This window comes from Macaca mulatta, chromosome 1 (assembly GCF_049350105.2).
Source record: "Macaca mulatta isolate MMU2019108-1 chromosome 1, T2T-MMU8v2.0, whole genome shotgun sequence".
Classification (NCBI taxonomy): domain Eukaryota; kingdom Metazoa; phylum Chordata; class Mammalia; order Primates; family Cercopithecidae; genus Macaca; species Macaca mulatta.
Window position 1 is genome coordinate 1,919,354 of NC_133406.1, and position 17,862 is coordinate 1,937,215.

The window sequence follows — 17,862 nt, forward strand, 5'->3', positions numbered from 1 at the left end:
TCTGGCCAGTTGGGTCTCACAGGCCAGTGGAGTGAGGAGGCCCAGGTGGGCTCATAAGAGTGGCTAATAGCAAACTCTACCTGCATGGGGTTTGGAACCCTGTGTCTCCCAGAGGAGGACTCAGGCTGGGAGAAGGAAACTGTCAGAGTCACCATGCGAGCTAGTAAGAGCTGGAGCCATAGAGCAGGTAAACAGTCCTGGGCCCCAACCCTGAAGGCTGAGAAGCTGGGGTGGGGGCACATCTAAGGGCAGATACACACAGGTAGCCCCTGGGCCCCTCCCCCTGCCCAGTGAGCACCTAGCTCCTGAGGGGCCACAAAGGCCTGATAGCAGGGACGCACCAGCAGACCATCACCCCCAGGCCTCTCTGCCAAGGTCAGACAATAATACCCAGTGCAGACAAGGTGGTTCTGCTGGGAAAGCCTCTCCCCAGATCCAGCTGGGCCAGCAATTCTTTAACTTGCCATTCTGCTGACACTGGGCCTAGATCCAAGGGCCCCGCTGCCCACATTGGCCACACCAGTCCTTGGCTCCCTGGCCAGGCCGAATTCTGCCCATCCTGCCTAAGCCAGCTCCACATGCCCAGTTCCCACCAGGATTCTGCCAGCCAGAAGGACCCCCACTCACCCCCTGAAGCATCCACAGGAGCCTGCGTCCCACAGGGACCTACAGCTCATGGCCAGGTCCTGTGGTCAGGGGTTCCCACCCTGATCTCTTCCCTCCAGTGCTGGACATCGTGTCTTGTGGGGACCACCCAGAGCTGGGAGATGCCACCCCCCAGAAGGCAGAAAACTGACTGTTCATGGCAGCCTCAGGCCCAGGCCCTGGTCCAAGAGCAACAGCTGGTTGGTTCCAGTTTGGTGAGGGCAACTGACAACAGGTGAAGCCATCTGTACAAGTATTTCCTTCAAACTGGCCTAGTGAGGGGCTGGGGAGGACCCAGAGTAGCCCCCAGCCCCACCAGTGTAAGCAGGGGTGGGGGAAAAGACCCATGTTCAGCCAAGGGCTGACCCCTGACCTGCCCACCCTCTCAGCCCACTAGGGGCCAGATTAGGGACCCCTGACTTCAGGCAGAGGCAGGCGACAGAGTTACTACCTCCTGTGAGCCCATCCCAGGGCCCCTGGGGACACATGGCAGGGCCGAGTTGGGGGAATGAGGCAGGGGAATGCTGAGTGAAGGATGTGTGGAACTGGGCAGGAATGGGCACTAAGGCCAGGGTCTGGCTCCCCCTGGGGAGGTGGCAGTGGAGCACGGGGCAGCCAAGCCCCCACATCCCCCACTGCCACCTGCCCAGCTGCTAGGCATAAGTGGTACCTATACTCCCCTGGCCGCTCCAGGAATGGTTCTTTTTTGATCAATAGAAAGGGGCCCAGTCCACACCCACATAGGCACAGGAGTCCACACACATCAGAGAACAAAACTGCTGTGCCAGGAAAGGGTGAAAATGTTCCCCTCCGGCTGTGGGTCCCACAGCACCTGCTCCTGCCAGCACCCTCACCCCACAAGGTGCTGACCCAACCAGGGTGCCACATGCCAAGAACAGCCCAAAGGCTATGGCAACCTGGAAGGGCTGTTCAGGACCTGGGCATGTTTCCCAGTCACAGTCTCCCCGACTTTGCTGCTCACTGGCCCTGTGCCTCAGTTTTCCCCACTGTGGCAAAAGGTAATCTCACCCTGAAGGCTAGGGGGTCTGAAAGCAGAGGGCGGAGATATTTCCTGTCCAGGGTCTCTTGCCCAGAGATCACTGTGCATCAGGCCATGGCCAGGCCAGTCTCCTGGGGGGACTGTGTTCCCTGTCCCCTGCTTCTGGAGTCTAGTGGCCAGATCCAGGTCGCTACAGTTAAGAGCCCCCAGTGTATTGGGGGAAGCCCCGGTTGGGGGGCGGGGGCGGATGGAGGTGGCATGATGCTCCATCGAAAGGGCCCTGGGTGGGTCCCAGAGAACAAGCATCAAATTGAGGCCCTTTTCTGAAGTGGCTGCCCAAGGAATTTGAGTTTTGGAGTGAGATGAGAACATGGGGTCAGGGAAGAAAGCATTTTGGTTTTGGAAATGCACAAAGTTCTCTGAAGCTCTCTGAGGTCCAGATGTTTTGCTAGGTATGTGCTTTAAAAGGGCCTAGAAGGAGTGGGGGCGCCCATAAGGGACAATGCAGCCAGGGGCCAAGGTCCAGCCTGCCTGCCTGCCCCCCTGCAGGCGTTCCAGAGTTCCACAGCGAAGTCAGAAAAGAAAAGTAAAAAAGATCTGCAGCCAAGGAGGGCTCACGAGAGCTTACCAGGATTGTCCAGTTTAATCGTCAAAACACCCCTGACATATGGGTCCTTCCTGGCAGGTGAGGAAACTGAGTTTCGAGTAGGGCATCCAGAGGTGGGGCGGGCAGTCGGCAGCCTGCAGCCCCTGAGGTCCTGGCAGATCTTCCCTGGCCCCCAGCCAGACACGCTCCACTCCAGCTCATGCACCTGTCAATCACCTGTCCAGGACTCAGGCTGTCTGGGCCTCCCGTCCTCCCGCCAGCCCCCTTGCTCATCGCTGGGGCCTCCCTGCGAGGCTGTCAGCGGCCGAGGTGGGTGCCCTTGCCGGGGTGGGTAGCCGGCTGTCCCCCGGATCAGGGCCCCTGCAGCAGCCTGCCTGGAACCCGAGCCTGGCCGCGCAGGGAAGGAGCGGCGGCCCCGGAATGGCTCCGCCCAGCTAAGGCCCGGGCAGTGGCTCCCGTGCAAGGTGGGCCTGTGCACCCTGCAGCCCCTGGGCCCTCCTGGAAAATCCTTCGCATCCTGTGGGACCTGGACCGCCAGCGGCCTCCCAACCCTGGGCATCTGCCCCTCGCCTCCGCCTGGCATTGGACTTCTGAGAACCCTGGGCACGAGGGCAGCGTGGGCGCAGGGGAGGCTGTCAGTCCAGGCCGGCGCTGAGAGGACGCGTCCACCCCACCCTCCAAACGCCGTCCTGCTGCTTCAGCCAAAGCCGTCCTGGAGACGGGCCCAGGGACTCCCCGCTGCAGCCTCGAGCTCCGGGGTGGCCCCGCGGCTCCCAGGGGTGGCCCCGCGGCTCCAGGAGTCACACACTCCGCCGCGCCAGCTCGGACCGACCGCAGACTTCGCGAGCAGAAGCAGCGCCGCGCGGGCCCTGACCCCACACCCTGCCCCGGCGCCTCCGCCTGCAGGACCCTCCCCGGGCTCGCTGGGTCCTTCCTCCCCCGCCGCTCCCCCGACCGCGCGCGGTGCCGACGGCTCCAAGGCGGCGCCAGCCAAGACGGTCCCGGCCACGCAGCGGTGGGTGCGGCGGGTGCGGCGGGTGCGGCGGGTGCGGCGGGTGCGGCCCGCACCACGGGCCCGGCAGGCGGGGAGGACGCGCTCCCAGTCTCCGGCAGCAGACGGACCCCTCCGACTCCGACTCTGACTCCGGCCGCCTCCTCCCCGCCGAGGTCCCTCCCGGGGCGGCCGCCGCACACTTTCCGGAGCGGGAGCGACTGTGAACCCGAGTCCTCCCCGCGCCCGCCGGTCCCGGAACCCGGCCCTGCGCCCGCCCGGGGACCCACTAGTGCGGCCGAGCGACCCGGCGGGACCCACAGGGCGCCCCCTTCCCGCGTCCTCTCCACCCCCGCGCGCTGGGCCGAGGCGCCGGGTCTGGCGCGGGCTGCGGGACGAGGGTGCGCAGTCGGGAAACAGTCGGTCCTACGAGGCCCTTTGGCCTGGCGGGGGCTCAGCCTGTAACCCCAACAATTTGGGAGACTGAAGCGGGAGGCGCGCCTGGGTCCACGAGTTCAAGCCCCGTTGGGGAAATCCGCCCCGCACCGCCGGCGGGTACCCCGAGTCCAGCGGAGACAAAGGATTTAGAAAGAGACAGAATAAGAGTTAAAAGGCGGGTCCCCGAGCTCTCGGCCTCCACCCAATTTATTGGTTTACAAGCTCTTTGTGCTTAGGGCGAATGGGAGGGGTAAGAAGGGATGAGGAAAAGGATTAAATACTGAAGGAGAACTCGTGAGTCATTCGATAAGGTGTATAGCAGTGGCGGTTTCTGCGAATTTTCCTTGAGTAAAGGCGTGTGTCTAAACTACTTAAGATCTTTAACTTAAGATCGGGACTGAAATGGGTGGGAGTGGGTTTCAGGAGGAGCCAAGATGTTTGATTATACTCCACTTCAACGGAGTGTTATCTCCCCGAGCACCTGTAGCATGCGGCTGAGCTGTTACACTGTGGGGCATAAAGACATGAAGGCAATAAGGAGACTTTTCTCCTCAGAGGCCGCCCATGGCTCCCCACGGATGTCTCACACAGGGGAGACCAACTCATCTGGTATTCCAGAAACTCTCTTTCCCACATGTGCCCCTCTGTTTGTCTCTATTATATGTATGTTTTTTTTTTTTTAATTAATAACCGCCATTGCTATTTCCTTCACTGTCTGGCTTCTCTCCCAAGGCGCGTCCGCATCTGTAGACTAAAAACAAACAGCATAAACAGACACAAACCAAAATAAAATTTGCGATTGTTGATCTACCTATGGTTTTAATCCACTTTAAAGGATTAGTGTTAGAAAGGCCATCAGCAGCTCCAGTAAGAATATCAGCTCCAGGCAACAGGCTGAGATGAGCCTGAGATGCCTCGAAAAGTTGTTTTTTCAGTTTAGCAATATCTAATGTTAAATTATCTTCTTTTCCTTGTAGTGACGTCTAATCATCTGCCAGTGGTGTTCAGTGGCATTTAAGAGCTAGGAGTAATACAAAAGTCGGAAGTATTCCAATCACATTGCATTTGAATTCTATGCTCCAAGCTCATAATCCAATCTCCCATCCAAATTACTGTTTGACGGAGATCATTCATTTGATTTGCCAATTTTTGTTCTGTTTGGCTTTGGGAATTCCAAAGCTTAGAAGAATTGTTCTGCCAACTATCCACAAAGCCCACAGTTTGAATAGAAGAGTGCAAAGCAACACCAGCAGCAGCAGCTATGACAGCTAAAAGGCCCATGATCACAGCTATTAAAGTAAATATGAATCTTTCTGATCTACTAAGCATTCCTTTTAGTACTTCTGTGATACTCTGTATGGAGGGACAGGCCTCCCAAGGTCTATTGAGGGAAACAGGTATCCAAACTCCTTCTCAGGCCCTAACCACTATCTTTATTAGAGGTAGAATTAATGCAGGTAAAAAGACAACAGCTGAGGCATGATATGGTTTGAGAGTCAGGTAGGATGTTAATTTTTCCCACTGCCAACATAAAAGGAGGTTTAACACAGCTCTGCAATGGGACCGTCCGATTAGAGGTCATGGCTACAACAAATTGAAGTTTTTACCATGGGTCTCTGTTTTATATTCTCCTTTCCAAATCTGAATTGGGGTTTGAGCCATCATTAATTTCCACAATTCTGGATGTTCTGTACTTTTAATTGGGTCAATCATTTTTGGGCTTGGAGGAGCCATACCATTCTCCTCCCACTTAATAGGGTAATTTGTTTCAATTATTCTATGTAATTTTGGTGCATTATCTGGGTAGTCGTTTGCAAAAGTAGTCTCTCTACAATCTTCTCTCTGTCCAGTACAATTTACTGCAAAGTGTCCCCTAGGGGCTCAATCAATGATGATTCCATAGGAATTATTTTGCAGTACAGCAGCACTGTTTGCAATACAATCTTCCGAGGTTAGCACCTCTAGCTTCTCAGACCATTCAATGGCAGGAGGTTCTTATTAGGTTTAAATTTATTAATCTGGCGATGTGTCATAACATAGCCATGCTCAAGGTATTTAATAGTGTCCAAAGATTGAAATGTTCTTCCACTGATTACATGAATAAAGGCTTTTTATCCATTATGTGCAGGAACATAAGCCATCCAACTTTGTGTATCATAATTTAAACATCCCGCTGCCGGCCCCAGGCAGATGGGAGGAAAGCGATAACCAGTAGAAATATTCATTAACATTCCTTCCTCCTCTGGATGATTAGGACCTCAGTTATCTGTTGGTCCAGGCATCCAGACACTATCATTAACATAAACCTCCACTGGGGTGTCTAACCATGTAACAGGCCTAACCAGTGGTGGGAATGGAATGTAGGCCCAATAAGTTTTTTCTTATATTCAGGGAGAGAAGATGATACTACTCCCAATATCACAGGGGTTGTACACACTTCCTGCGATATTGTTCCTAATATCCTGAAGGGGAGAGCATAATATTACTCTCAATATCGCAGGGGGTGTACACCTCCTTTGTAATATTGTTCTCCCCCTCCCTGCCTAGCTATTACGATCCACATCGCAGGGGGGTGAGGCCCCCCCATGATATGGGGAGTAATAGCCACCCCCTCTCCCCCTCTCCCCCCTCCAGCCTTATATAAGGAGGCTGGCCTTATATAAGTGCCCCCCAATGCCATCGCAGGCTTTAATGTATTCACTTAAAGTTTTTTCCTCATTTAGATCTGCCTTTCCCTTAATAGGTCTAATTGCTGCCTGACATTCTGCATTAGCATTTTCATGAGCAAGCAGCTGAAGGATCACTTTCTTGGCATGAGAATCGGAAATAGCCTTTTGAGCTGCATCGTGCAAACAGGCGATACAATCTGAATAAGGCTCCCTTAGACCCTGTTGAACTGTGTTAAAAGAAGGATAAGCAGTAGCAGGGTCGTGAATTTTTCTCCCAGGCTCTTAGGCATAGTTCTGAGCTGATCAACAACCTCATCACCCATTTCCATCTGTTGATTTAGAGTACCCCATGCCTGTCCAATTACAAGCAATTGATCAGACGTGATATTAACGGGATGTTGGGCTTGAGCATTTCTGCCTGATTTGTTGCTTCATCCATCCACCAGGTTTTAAATTGGAGAAATTCAGAGGGGGACAGGGTGGATCGGGCTAATGCCTCCCAATCCACAGGTATTCAACGTCTGTTATAAGCCACACATTGTAACAAGGAACATAAGGAGAATTTGGCCCATATTGTCCAATTGTTTGCTTTCGGTCTTTAATATTTTAGAAGGAAATGGCTCCCAGCATGCTTGAGCAAGTTCTCTGGCCTCCTCAGCTGGCGAAATAATGACCAGAAACTGCCAAGCATTCAAATCCCCCATTTCTTGTGCCTGGCGAATGGATGCCTGGATTGTCCCTGCGCCATAATTTGTATTTGGACCGGCTGGCAGCATTCCTCTACCATAATTAACAGGTGGGCAAGCCTGGATCATTCATTCCCTCATCGTAATTGGCTGTTGGACAAGCCTGAAGCTTTCCTTTGCCACAGTTAACAGCAGGGCCTGCAACAATGGGAGCGGCAAGGCCAGTCTCAGGCTCCCCTTCCAAAAATTCCTAAGGCTGTCCTGGGGGTGGCCATTCCAGACCTTCCCCTAAAGGCGCAGTAGGTGGCCCTGTTTCTTTTATAAGTTTTTGGAGATTAGCATACATACCTTCCCGTTTCTCGCCCTTTTTTAAACTAGACTGTCATGGTTCACTTTGCTGATAATTAGACTCCTGATTATTCAACTTTCCTATGTCATCCTGAACTCCTTCTTCTCCTCCTCAGTGTGGAAGGGCTCCAGGGCTGTTTTAATTGCCGATCACACAGACCAAGCAGAGGGGAATATCGTGGCCCTCTTGTGCTGGTTTTAAGTCTGATCCGACCTTGTCCCAACCTTCTACATTCATGGCTCCATATTCCGGGAACCAAGGAGAATACTCGTCTACCAGATGGAGCAAAGATGTGAGATTTGGGGTACTCACAATTACCTCACCGCGGCGCAGTAACTGCCGCACAAGGCTTAAGTAATTAGCGAACTTACTCTCAGCCCGACCCACATTTTCCCGAGGTTTCCCCGGAATTCTCCGAGCGCCCACTTACCCTAGAGCTTGAAGTGAAAACCTACTGTGGAGTCCTTTGTCGGTCGTCCTCCGCTTTCCACGCTCTGGTGTTCCTTCACTGGATTATTTGTAGACATTACGGGGAGCCCCTCCTTGGGCACCAGAGACCAGCCTGGGCAACCGAGGGAGACCCCCGTTTCTACCAAAAAAAAAAAAAATTAGCCAGGTGTGGTTTCGCGCGCCTGTAATCCCAGCTACTCCTTGAGAAATCAGACAAAACCTGGCACAGAGACTGATTTTCTTCTGAAATGCTTTCTCCAAAATATTTCTAAAACAAAAGGGGGAAATTGGAAAGGAAAATATTTTGGGCCCCCCAAATCACTAAGATAAAGGGAAAAGTCAATCTGGGAACTGCTTAGGGCAAACCTGCCTCCCATTCTATTCAAAGTCATCCGCTGCTGGCTGAGAAGAATGCATATCTTATTGCCTCCTTTGGAAAGGCTCATCAGAAACTCAGAAGAATGCAACCGTTCCTCTCTCACCTGCCTGTGACCTGGAAGCCCCCTCCTGGCTTCGAGTTGACCCACTTTTGCTTCAGGTTGTACCGGATCGAACCAGTGTTCATCTTACATATGTTGATTGATGTCTCCTGTCTCCCTAAAATGTGTAAAACTGTCAGATACAGTCAGTTTCTCTTCCAAGGTTTGGCATGTTAACGTTCTTGTGTTTTGTTGTGGAACCCAACTTTCTTGTTCTCCATGCCTCCTTGCCCTTAGTTACTGTAAACAACCTTCCCCCCGTCAGTTCTAATCGATCACTCACATCTGTTCCCTTGGTTACCTGCTCTGCACCCATTTCTCCCTTCCAAACCACACGTCCCACCATTGTAACTCACGACTCCCTTCCCCCTTCCTTATTTGGGAAAATATTCACAAATAGCCGACGGGGTCAGTTTGGATCTTGAGGTCCGGCCCCAGCCCATGCCAGAGGTAGGGATTGCGTCAGGAATAAAAACCCCTGCTTTCCTTTGTTCCGTGTGCTCTTGCGATTGTGACTGATGCGAGCAGCACGCTTCTGCAGAGGTAAATTGCATTGCTGAGAAAACTTTCGCTTGAGTGCTGGTTTCACTTTGCGACACCGAGCATTTATCTCCAACAAAACCAAGCTGTGCTCTGACCACCTTGGGCAGCTGTCATCAGGACATCCTGAGGCTGTGTCATGCACAAGCATCCCCAACCTTGGCAAAATAAACTTTCTAAATACTCTTTTCCCCAAATGCTCGAGGAGACTGATTTGAATAATCATAAAACTCCGAGGCTGCACTCCAGCCTGGGCGACAGAGCAAGACTCTGTTTCAAAAAATAAAATAAAATAAAATAAAATAAAATAAAATAAAATAAAATAACTCCGATCTCCCGCACAGCCGACTCTGCGTGAATTACTCTTTCTTTATTGCTATTCCCCCGTCTTGAGAAATCGGCTCTGTCTAGGTAGCGGGCAAGGTGAACCCACTGGGCAGTTGCAGAATTGTCATTATATTGCTTTTAATTTTATATCTATATTATGCACACATAGCTATAACCCTGTATACAAGGTTAAATGCGAAGGTCCTCCTTGCATGGTCAGATCCCAGCGCAGGAAGGACGCACCCCCTACAAACCGCTAGGCCAAAAGGGTCATTCTGGCCACAACCAGCCTAGTGAGATCGCAATTTCCTGTCACTCTGGGCCTGAGGGGGCGGGGCCTGAAGCCCCATACAATCAGGGGCGCTGGGGTGGGGACCCGTCAATCAGGCGCGCCGCCGGAAAGGAGAGGGCGGCTTCCGGGATCTGGCTGGCGGGCGCTTTGTCTCGCCTTCGCCACCGTAGGCTCTTCCTGTGAGTCTCCGCTGCTACTTCCTGGCTCTGGGAGGCCCGGTGGCTCTGCAGCAGCCTCGGCCACCCTGTGACCTGCGGGTGTTGGGACATCCCTAGCTGACGCCGGGACACCCGGGGAGCCGAGGAATGGTGAGTGGACTGCGCCTGGCTTCCCGAAGTGGGGAAGAGGGCTGGGTGAAACCTGCTGGAACCAGCCATGGGCTGCGGAACCTGCGGACCGAGTCGCGGCGGCCAGCCGAGCCTCAGTCCCCTTAGTACAGGGCCGGGCGGCGCGGGCAGCGGGACCCCCGCGTCCTGTCTGTACCTGCGGGCGCCACTTCCGCCGGCCGGAGCCCTCTCCGGAACCCCGCGCCTCCCCCACCCAGGTAGTGCGGTGACCACGGGAGGGTGATCCGGGAGAGCCCTGACGGTGAGCGGGGTTCCAGCGTGGGAGGAGCTGTGGTTCATGGAGCTTCCAGTCCCACCTTTCTCCCCCTAAAATTAACCTGAGGCTTTGTTAAAACGTTAAACGGCGTGTTTGAGCAAACGCGATTCATAAACCGGGTACCGCAGTCATGGTTTGTGGTTTGGGGTCCACGGGAGGGGCGTAAATGAGAGGCTTTGATAAGGTGAATGAGGAAGCAAACCATTTATTATTATTATTTTTTTTTTGAGACGGAGTCTCGCCCTGTCAGGCTGGAGTGCAATGGTGCAGTCTCAGCTCAGTGCAACCTCTGACTCCGGGTTCAAGCGATTCTCCTGCCTCAGCCTCCCAAGTAGCTGGGCTTATAGGCGCCACCACCACGTCCAGCTAATTTTTGTATGTTTAGTAGAGACAAGGTTTCGCCATGTTGGCTAGGTTGGTTTCGAACTCCTGACCTTAATTGATCGCCCACCTCGGCCTCCTAAAGCTCTGAAATTACAGGCGTGAACCACCTTGGCCAAAATATTTTTGTTTCCAAACATTTTACATGAGAGGAAAGCGGAGAATAAATCATCTGACACTCTACTGTAAAAAAAAATATTTGTGCCTCTCTTCTTTTCATCCTTCCTAAGTGTACATATTACCAAAATGTCTTTAGGTTGAGGTCGCCCCGTGAAAACTTTACAGGGTGTTGTGTCCTCAGCCATCCTCCTGTCTTTTCCTAGTCCTGGCATTTTAGAACTGTCTGGGGATGACCCAGGATACCCACAGTGGCCATGTCTATTGGAGGGTCTAGTGAGTATCAGCCCCGGGGTCATCTCATTCCCAAGGACAGCCTGAGGTAGGGGGTAGAGTCTCTCAGGGGAGCAGCTGGATGCTCTTGGCCTTAGAGGAATCTCCTGGTATAGTTTCATCTAAAATGGTGACCCTTTAGGGTCTTTAAAATTTTAGGACATTAAAATTAATGGACAATATAATGTAATGTCACTAAAGTTAGGTCATTAAAATTGTTCCTCCAGCCTGAGTTTTTATTCCTCGGAGACACATTGATGGTTTGCCAATTGGATGCTGATATTGAGAGGAAAAGGCAGAAATGATTTCTGCTCTCTAGCTTGTCTCAGACTTGTGAAGAGAGAAAAACCGTCCCAAAGGACAAGGAAAACCCACCCCAGAGAGGATGTGCAAGCACCTGAATATTAAAATGCACTGAAGGCACACAGGAGGACAAAGAGCAGTGCCAGTGCCTCCTAGGTGGTCACTGAGTGCTTTACTGAACAGGATGGGTGTCCCGAGGGATGGAATGGCCTGCCGTGACACTTAGAAAGGTCTGCGTTGGAGTCAGCCCTGCCTCCCTGAGTTTGTTACCTTGAAAAGGCTTGTCCGCTTATTTGAGTTTCAGGTTTTCACTGACTGTAAGATACATTTTGTCAGTACAGCTTGAAAGATAAAAATACTATTTCCAAAGAGGCAAGGTAAAATGATGTATTTCATTTGCTAAAAATTCGTATTTATTGCTTCCCCAGAGTGAGTGTGGTAAGTTTTAAAGGTCTGTTCTTATTTTATTTGCTAAAAATTCGTATTTATTTCTTCCCCAGGGTGAGTGTAGTAACTTTTAAAGGTCTGTTCTTTTTAGGGGTAATTTCAAATGGAATTGTAGGACTTAGTTTTGTAAATGCTACTGGTGAAATAAAAGTGTGACAGATAAATTGATGATTTACAAAGATTCACCAAAATGTCAGTTCCCCTCTTGTAGCTTGGTGAAGAATTGATGACAGTGGACACATCTGTACCCTCTTATGTGGATATCTGAAGGTTTTTTTGTTGTTTTTTTGTTTTTTTGGAGACGCAGTCTTGCTCTGTAGCCCGGCTGGAGTGTAGTGGCACCATCTCTGCTAACTGCAACCTCCGCCTCCTGGGTTCAAATGATTCTCCTGTGTCAGCCTCCCGAGTAACTGGGATTATAGGCGCCCACCACCACACCCAGCTGATTTTTGTATTTTTAGTAAACATGGGGTTTTAGGCCTGGCATGGTGGCTCATGCCTGTAATCCTAGCACTTTGGGAAGCCAAGGTGGGTGGATCACGAGGTCAGGAGTTCCAGACCAGCCTGGCCAACATGGTGAAACCCTGTCTCTACTAAAAATACAAAAAAATTAGCTCAATGTGGTGGCAGGCACCTGTCAGCCCAGCTACTCGGGAGGCTGAGGCAAGAGAATTGCTTGAACCCAGGAGGTGGAGGTTGCAGTGAGCCAAGATCTTGCCACTGCACCCCAGCCCAAGTGACAATGCGAGACTCTATCTCAAAAAACAAATAAACAAAAAAGACAGGTTTTTGCCATGTTGGGCAGGCTGGTCTCAACCTCCTGACCTCAGGTGATTGCCCGCCTCAGCCTCCCAAGGTGCTGGGATTACAGGCGTAAGCCACCATGCCTGGCCCACTTTGTTTTCTTTTTATTCCCTAAATTTTAATATGTTTGAGTTTGTCTGTTCCTTTATCACTTTTTTCTTCCATAAAAAAATTCTGCCTAATCCTTCGTAAAAAAAAAAAAAAAAAAATCTTCCTGTGACTTCTGAAAGTGTTCTGGCTTTATCTTTCATACTTGAATATATAATAAGTTGATTATTGTTCATGGAATAGAGAAGAATGCAATGCATTTTCCTAAGTAGATGCCAGCCTGGTTTGCCTCATATTTTAAAGTGCATGTGATTTCTTTTTCTATTCTACAGTGCCTACTCTATCATTCATCAACCTTCCATATAAATGCTGGGTCATTAAGACTTTTTTCCCTTGGTCTGCTTGTGCTTGTTCATCTCTCTGCTAATACTGTGCTGTCCTGAATATTTTTGTTTGAAAATCTTGGAAGTATGTTAGGCAAGCCATCACTCTTTTTTTAGATGACTAAAAACCGTTTGACATTTGTCATTTTTACTAGGTATGAAAAAGTAGTTTTTCTTGCCTAAAAAAGCCTGATTTGGGAATTTATGTGATTTCATAAGAATAGCATCTGGAAGTGGTGACATTAATGTCATTTTTAAAAACATGTGCCATATTTCCTCTTATTCCTTTCTGCTTTGACATTGTGCAATAGAAATTTTAAAAATTGTATTAATATTGTTAAATATCAATTATTGGTTTTATTTACTAAATTAAATTTAATAAGCCTATTCTTTCTTGGTGTAATCACATGGAATGGGCTCAACTCCCCAGTTAACAAGTGACAGCACATGTAAAATATTGTCTTCCAGGGAAACTCATTGAACACTTCGTGTTCAGACTGTGTTTTGGTGTCTGGTTTCCTAATACCACTGCAGTGACATAAAATAATAGACCTTCAGGAGAAAAAGTTTTGGCAAATATATTGCATCAGTTGTTTAGATGCAGTGAGTCATTCTTATTACTTAGGTTGGTGGAATCCCTTTCAAAAGGTAAGTTACTAATACAAACAAAGATTGAACTTTGCGAGCAGGCATTTTTAAGAATAAGAGTCTCAGGACTGATAATATTAACTCACTTACGCTCATTAGGTAGGACTTTATTATGACAGATACTAGAAATGTACAAAGTGAAGTTAAAAGGTAAATCCTAGCAGCACATCTTACTCCTTGGATTCTCTAATGAGATGGGTGTTTCTACTTTGCTGTTGCCTTTTTGAATAGTTCAATTCTAGCATTAATACTGCTGTGTGGGAGGGAGTATGTGTGAACAGAGTTACAGTTATGACAAGTCATAGAATAAATGCTTGGAAATTTTAGAATCATGTAAACAGCTTATGAATTGAGTATAGATTCCCAGTGCTGTCAGTCTCACCCATCCTTCTATCCACATGTGTGGAATGTTCCAGGACTCCGTGGCTTTTGAGGATGTGGCTGTGAACTTTACCCAGGAGGAATGGGCTTTGCTAGATTCTTCTCAGAAGAATCTCTACAGAGAGGTGATGCAGGAAACCTGCAGGAACCTGGCTTCTGTAGGTGAGAATGACAACACATTTCACTTAATTACAGAAGTATTTCCCTATCATCAGTGCTATTTGTGATTTGGAATGTGGCAAGGGAATGATTTGGTGAAGAAATCAGGCATGGGCACTGTGTACAATGAACATTAAATCTAGTAATGTTTCTTTTTTTTTTTTTGAGACGGAGTCTCGCTCTGTCTCCCAGGCTGGAGTGCAGTGGCGCGATCTCGGCTCACTGCAAGCTCCACCTCCCGGGTTCACGCCATTCTCCTGCCTCAGCCTCCTGAGTAGCTGGGACTACAGGCGCCGCCACCTCGCCCGGCTAGTTTTTTGTATTTTTTAGTAGAGACGGGGTTTCACAGTGTTAGCCAGGATGGTCTCGATCTCCTGACCTCATGATCCGCCCGTCTTGGCCTCCCAAAGTGCTGGGATTACAGTCTTGAGCCACTGCGCCCGGCAAATCTAGTAATGTTTCTATAGTTTGTAATAATTCATGATAATTTTGTGGGTCTGCATTTTAGGAAACAAATGGAAAGACCAGAATATTGAGGATCACTTCGAAAAACCTGGGAAAGATATAAGGTAATTTGCACTGAGAAGAGGAAATAAAAGTCCTCTTAAGCATGTCATGAACTTAAAAACAAGCAATCAAAACAAGTAAGAGTCGCTTGAAATTTATTTCTTTTTAGAAAAATTTCACCCAAAATGTAACGTACTTCAGTGTAGCAGTGAGTGTTTGGAAAACAGTTTACTTGAAAATAGTACTACAAAATTGTGTATATGAATGTTACTATTTTGGTCATAGCCATGCAGGTGGTAGCTGTGTTTTCAGTAGTCATTTACTTTCAAATAATTCAGTCATGGCAAAAAAAAAAAAAAAAAAAATGCATTTTCCCTGGTATTGGTAGCAGTGTAAGTCCAAGACCTATTAATAAGTAGAAAGTTAATAATAAACCAACCAATAATAATGTGCTTGTCATTTTTTTACAGAAATGATATGGTACAGAGACTGTGTGAAAGCAAAGAAGGTAGTCAGTGTGGAGAAGTTGTCAGCCAAATTCCAAATCTTGATCTGAGTGAGAACATTTCTACTGGATTAAAACAATGTGAATGCAGTATTTGTGGAAAAGTCTTTGTACGTCATTCCCTCCTTAACAGGCACATCCTAGCTCACTCAGGATACAAACCATATGGAGAGAAGCAATATAAATGTGACCAGTGTGGGAAACTCTTCGTTTCTGTTCCAGGTGTTAGAAGACACAGGATAATGCACAGTGGAAATCCAGCTTATAAATGTACAATATGTGGGAAAGCGTTTTATTTTCTCAATTCAGTTGAAAGACATCAGAGAACTCACACAGGAGAAAAACCCTATAAATGTAAACAATGTGGTAAAGCGTTCACTGTTTCCGGTTCTTGTCTAATACATGAACGAACTCACACTGGAGAGAAACCCTACGAATGTAAGGAATGTGGAAAAACATTCAGATTCTCTTGTTCTTTTAAGACACATGAAAGGACTCACACTGGAGAAAGACCCTATAAATGTACCAAATGTGATAAAGCCTTCAGCTGTTCCACTTCCCTTCGTTACCATGGAAGCATTCATACTGGAGAGAGACCCTATGAATGTAAACAGTGTGGCAAAGCCTTTAGTCGTTTGAGTTCCCTTTGTAACCATAGAAGTACTCATACTGGAGAGAAACCCTATGAATGTAAACAATGTGACCAAGCCTTCAGTCGCCTCAGTTCCCTTCACCTCCACGAAAGAATTCATACTGGAGAAAAACCCTATGAATGTAAGAGATGCGGTAAAGCCTACACTCGTTCCAGTCACCTTACTCGCCATGAAAGAAGTCATGATATAGAGGCTGGGTGTAGTGACTCAGCCTATAATCCCAGCACTTTGGGAGGCCAAGGTATGTGTATTGCTTGAGCCCAGGAGTTCATAACCAGCCTGGATTAAAACAATGTGAAACAACCTGGGCAACATGGTGAAACCCTGTCTCTACAACAAATAAAATAATGCCAGGCACAGTGGCTCACACCAGCTACTCGGGAGGCTGAGGCAGGAGAATGGCGTGAATCCGGGAAGCAGAGCTTGCAGTAGCCGAGATTGCACCACTGCACTCCAGCCTGGGCGACAGAGCGAGACTCCGTCTCAAAACAAAACAAAAAAATCATTGCTGGGCATGGTGGCACATTTCAGTTGTCTTAGTTATTTTTCAAGGACATAAAAAGCCATGGGGGGTTGGGGGGAAGCCCTCTGCTTGCAGATCACGAGGTCAGGAGATCGAGACCATCCTGGCCAACATGGTGAACCCTCGTCTCTACTAAAAATACAAAAAATTAGCTGGGTGTGGTAGCATATGCTTGTAATCCCAGCTACTCAGGAGGCTGAGGCAGGAGAATCACTTGAACCCGGGAGGCGGAGGTTGCAGTGAGCCGAGATTGTGCAACTGCATTCCAACCTGGCAACAGAGTGAGACTCCGTCTAAAAAAAGAAAAAAGGCCCATGCATGTAAGAAATATGGTAACGTTTACTCTTTACCATTCCCTCATAAACATGAAAGAGCTCACACTGCAGAGAAACCTTAAGAATGTAGGAAATGTGGTCAAGCCTTCAGATTTTCCTGTTTTTGAAGATTTGGGAGGACTCAGAGTGGGGAAAAGCCTTTTGAATTTAAATTTATGGTAAGGCCTTCAGTTGTGTTAGTTCCATTTGAAGACATCAGCTCATTCCTGAGAAAAACCCTATGAATGTCCAGAATGTGGGAATGTTTCATTTCTCTCATACCCACTCAAGGACATATGAAAATGCACACTGTAGCTGGCTGGACCTTGTAAATACAAGAACGTACACAGGATTAAAACTCTAATAGTTTAGAAACTGCAAGAATATTTTCAGTTTTAACATTTACTTGAAAAGTCATGTGAAAACTCCCACTGGAAAGTTCTATAAGTGAAGCTTTTCTAATTTGGAAAGCCTGATGCAAATTAATTATCGTGCAGTGCTTGAAAAAAATGTGTGAAATCTTACACAAGTTACAAGTATATTGTTTTTATCAGTGACTCAAAGAGTCTTGAGTATGCTTTTCACCTTATTTTGCAGGGAAACCTTGAGGTGAGAGTTCTGTAAATGCTCTTTAAGCAGTAGTACTTGAATTTCATAGGTAATGATATTTTCTTAAGTTTGTTGGTAGGATTTTTGTCTATTCATTTGATAATGTGCTGAATTCATGGTTGAATTTTGATGTTTTCCTAATATGTAGGTAAGTTTAATTTTTTTATTTTATTATTTTTTTTGAGGCGGAGTCTCACTCTGTTGCCCAGCCTGAAGTGCCGTGGTGCAATCTTGGCTCACTGCAACTTCCGCCTCCTGGGTTTAAGCGATTCTCATGCCTCAGCCTCCCAAGTAGGTGGGATTACAGGCACCCACCACTACGTCCAGCTAATTCTTTGTATTTTTAGTAGAGACAGGGTTTCACCATGTTGGCTAGGCTGGTCTTGACTCCTGACCTCATGATTTGCCCACCTCAGCCTCCCAAAGTGCTGGGATTACAGGTGTGAGCCTCCGCGCCTGGCCAGGTAAGTTTAATTTGTATGTGTTGTCCTGTGATTAATGGACCAGTGAATACTGATTGTTAATTGTTGGAATTTTTCTTACTAGCCTCATTTGGCAAATTTTGATTATCCCTTGTCCATTATACACATTTCACCTTTTTTTTATTAAAGGAAAAACTACTCCTGATGTAGAGATGTTTACTTTTTGCTAATAATGAGTTGGTGTTAATTCCTAAGTACATAAAGTTTACCATAGAGTATCATCTCGTGAGTTCTTTGCATTTGTTGCCC

At 48.2% G+C, this 17,862-nt stretch overlaps 2 protein-coding genes across 2 annotated transcripts; both read left to right on the forward strand.

Annotated features, from left to right (window-relative positions):
• The first annotated feature begins 578 nt into the window (after positions 1-578).
• LINC02897 (long intergenic non-protein coding RNA 2897) lies at positions 579-3,847 on the forward strand. Its single transcript, XM_077997602.1, has 5 exons — positions 579-683; positions 726-860; positions 2,195-2,330; positions 2,513-2,868; positions 2,911-3,847. The coding sequence occupies exons 1-5, from the start codon at positions 579-581 to the stop codon at positions 3,706-3,708; spliced, it is 1,530 nt and encodes a 509-aa protein (XP_077853728.1). The 3' UTR covers positions 3,709-3,847.
• A 5,980-nt stretch (positions 3,848-9,827) lies between these two features.
• On the forward strand, positions 9,828-17,050 carry ZNF669 (zinc finger protein 669). The gene is given in 5 exon segments (XM_077997910.1): positions 9,828-9,911; positions 9,913-10,017; positions 13,897-14,023; positions 14,529-14,589; positions 14,998-17,050. Coding segments are annotated over 5 exon segments (1,302 nt in total). The 5' UTR covers positions 9,828-9,848; the 3' UTR covers positions 15,944-17,050.
• Positions 17,051-17,862: the final 812 nt, after the last annotated feature.

What these genes read in the sequence shown, in the direction of transcription:
- LINC02897 (XM_077997602.1), top strand. Translation starts at nt 579, where the DNA reads ATGCCCAGTTCCCACCAGGATTCTGCCAGCCAGAAGGACCCCCACTCA. An exon ending in GACCTACAGCTCATGGCCAG is followed by an intron (nt 684 to 725) that starts GTCCTGTGGTCA and finishes TCTTCCCTCCAG; the next exon opens with TGCTGGACATCGTGTCTTGT. An exon ending in ACCCTGGGCACGAGGGCAGC is followed by an intron (nt 2,869 to 2,910) that starts GTGGGCGCAGGG and finishes CGGCGCTGAGAG; the next exon opens with GACGCGTCCACCCCACCCTC.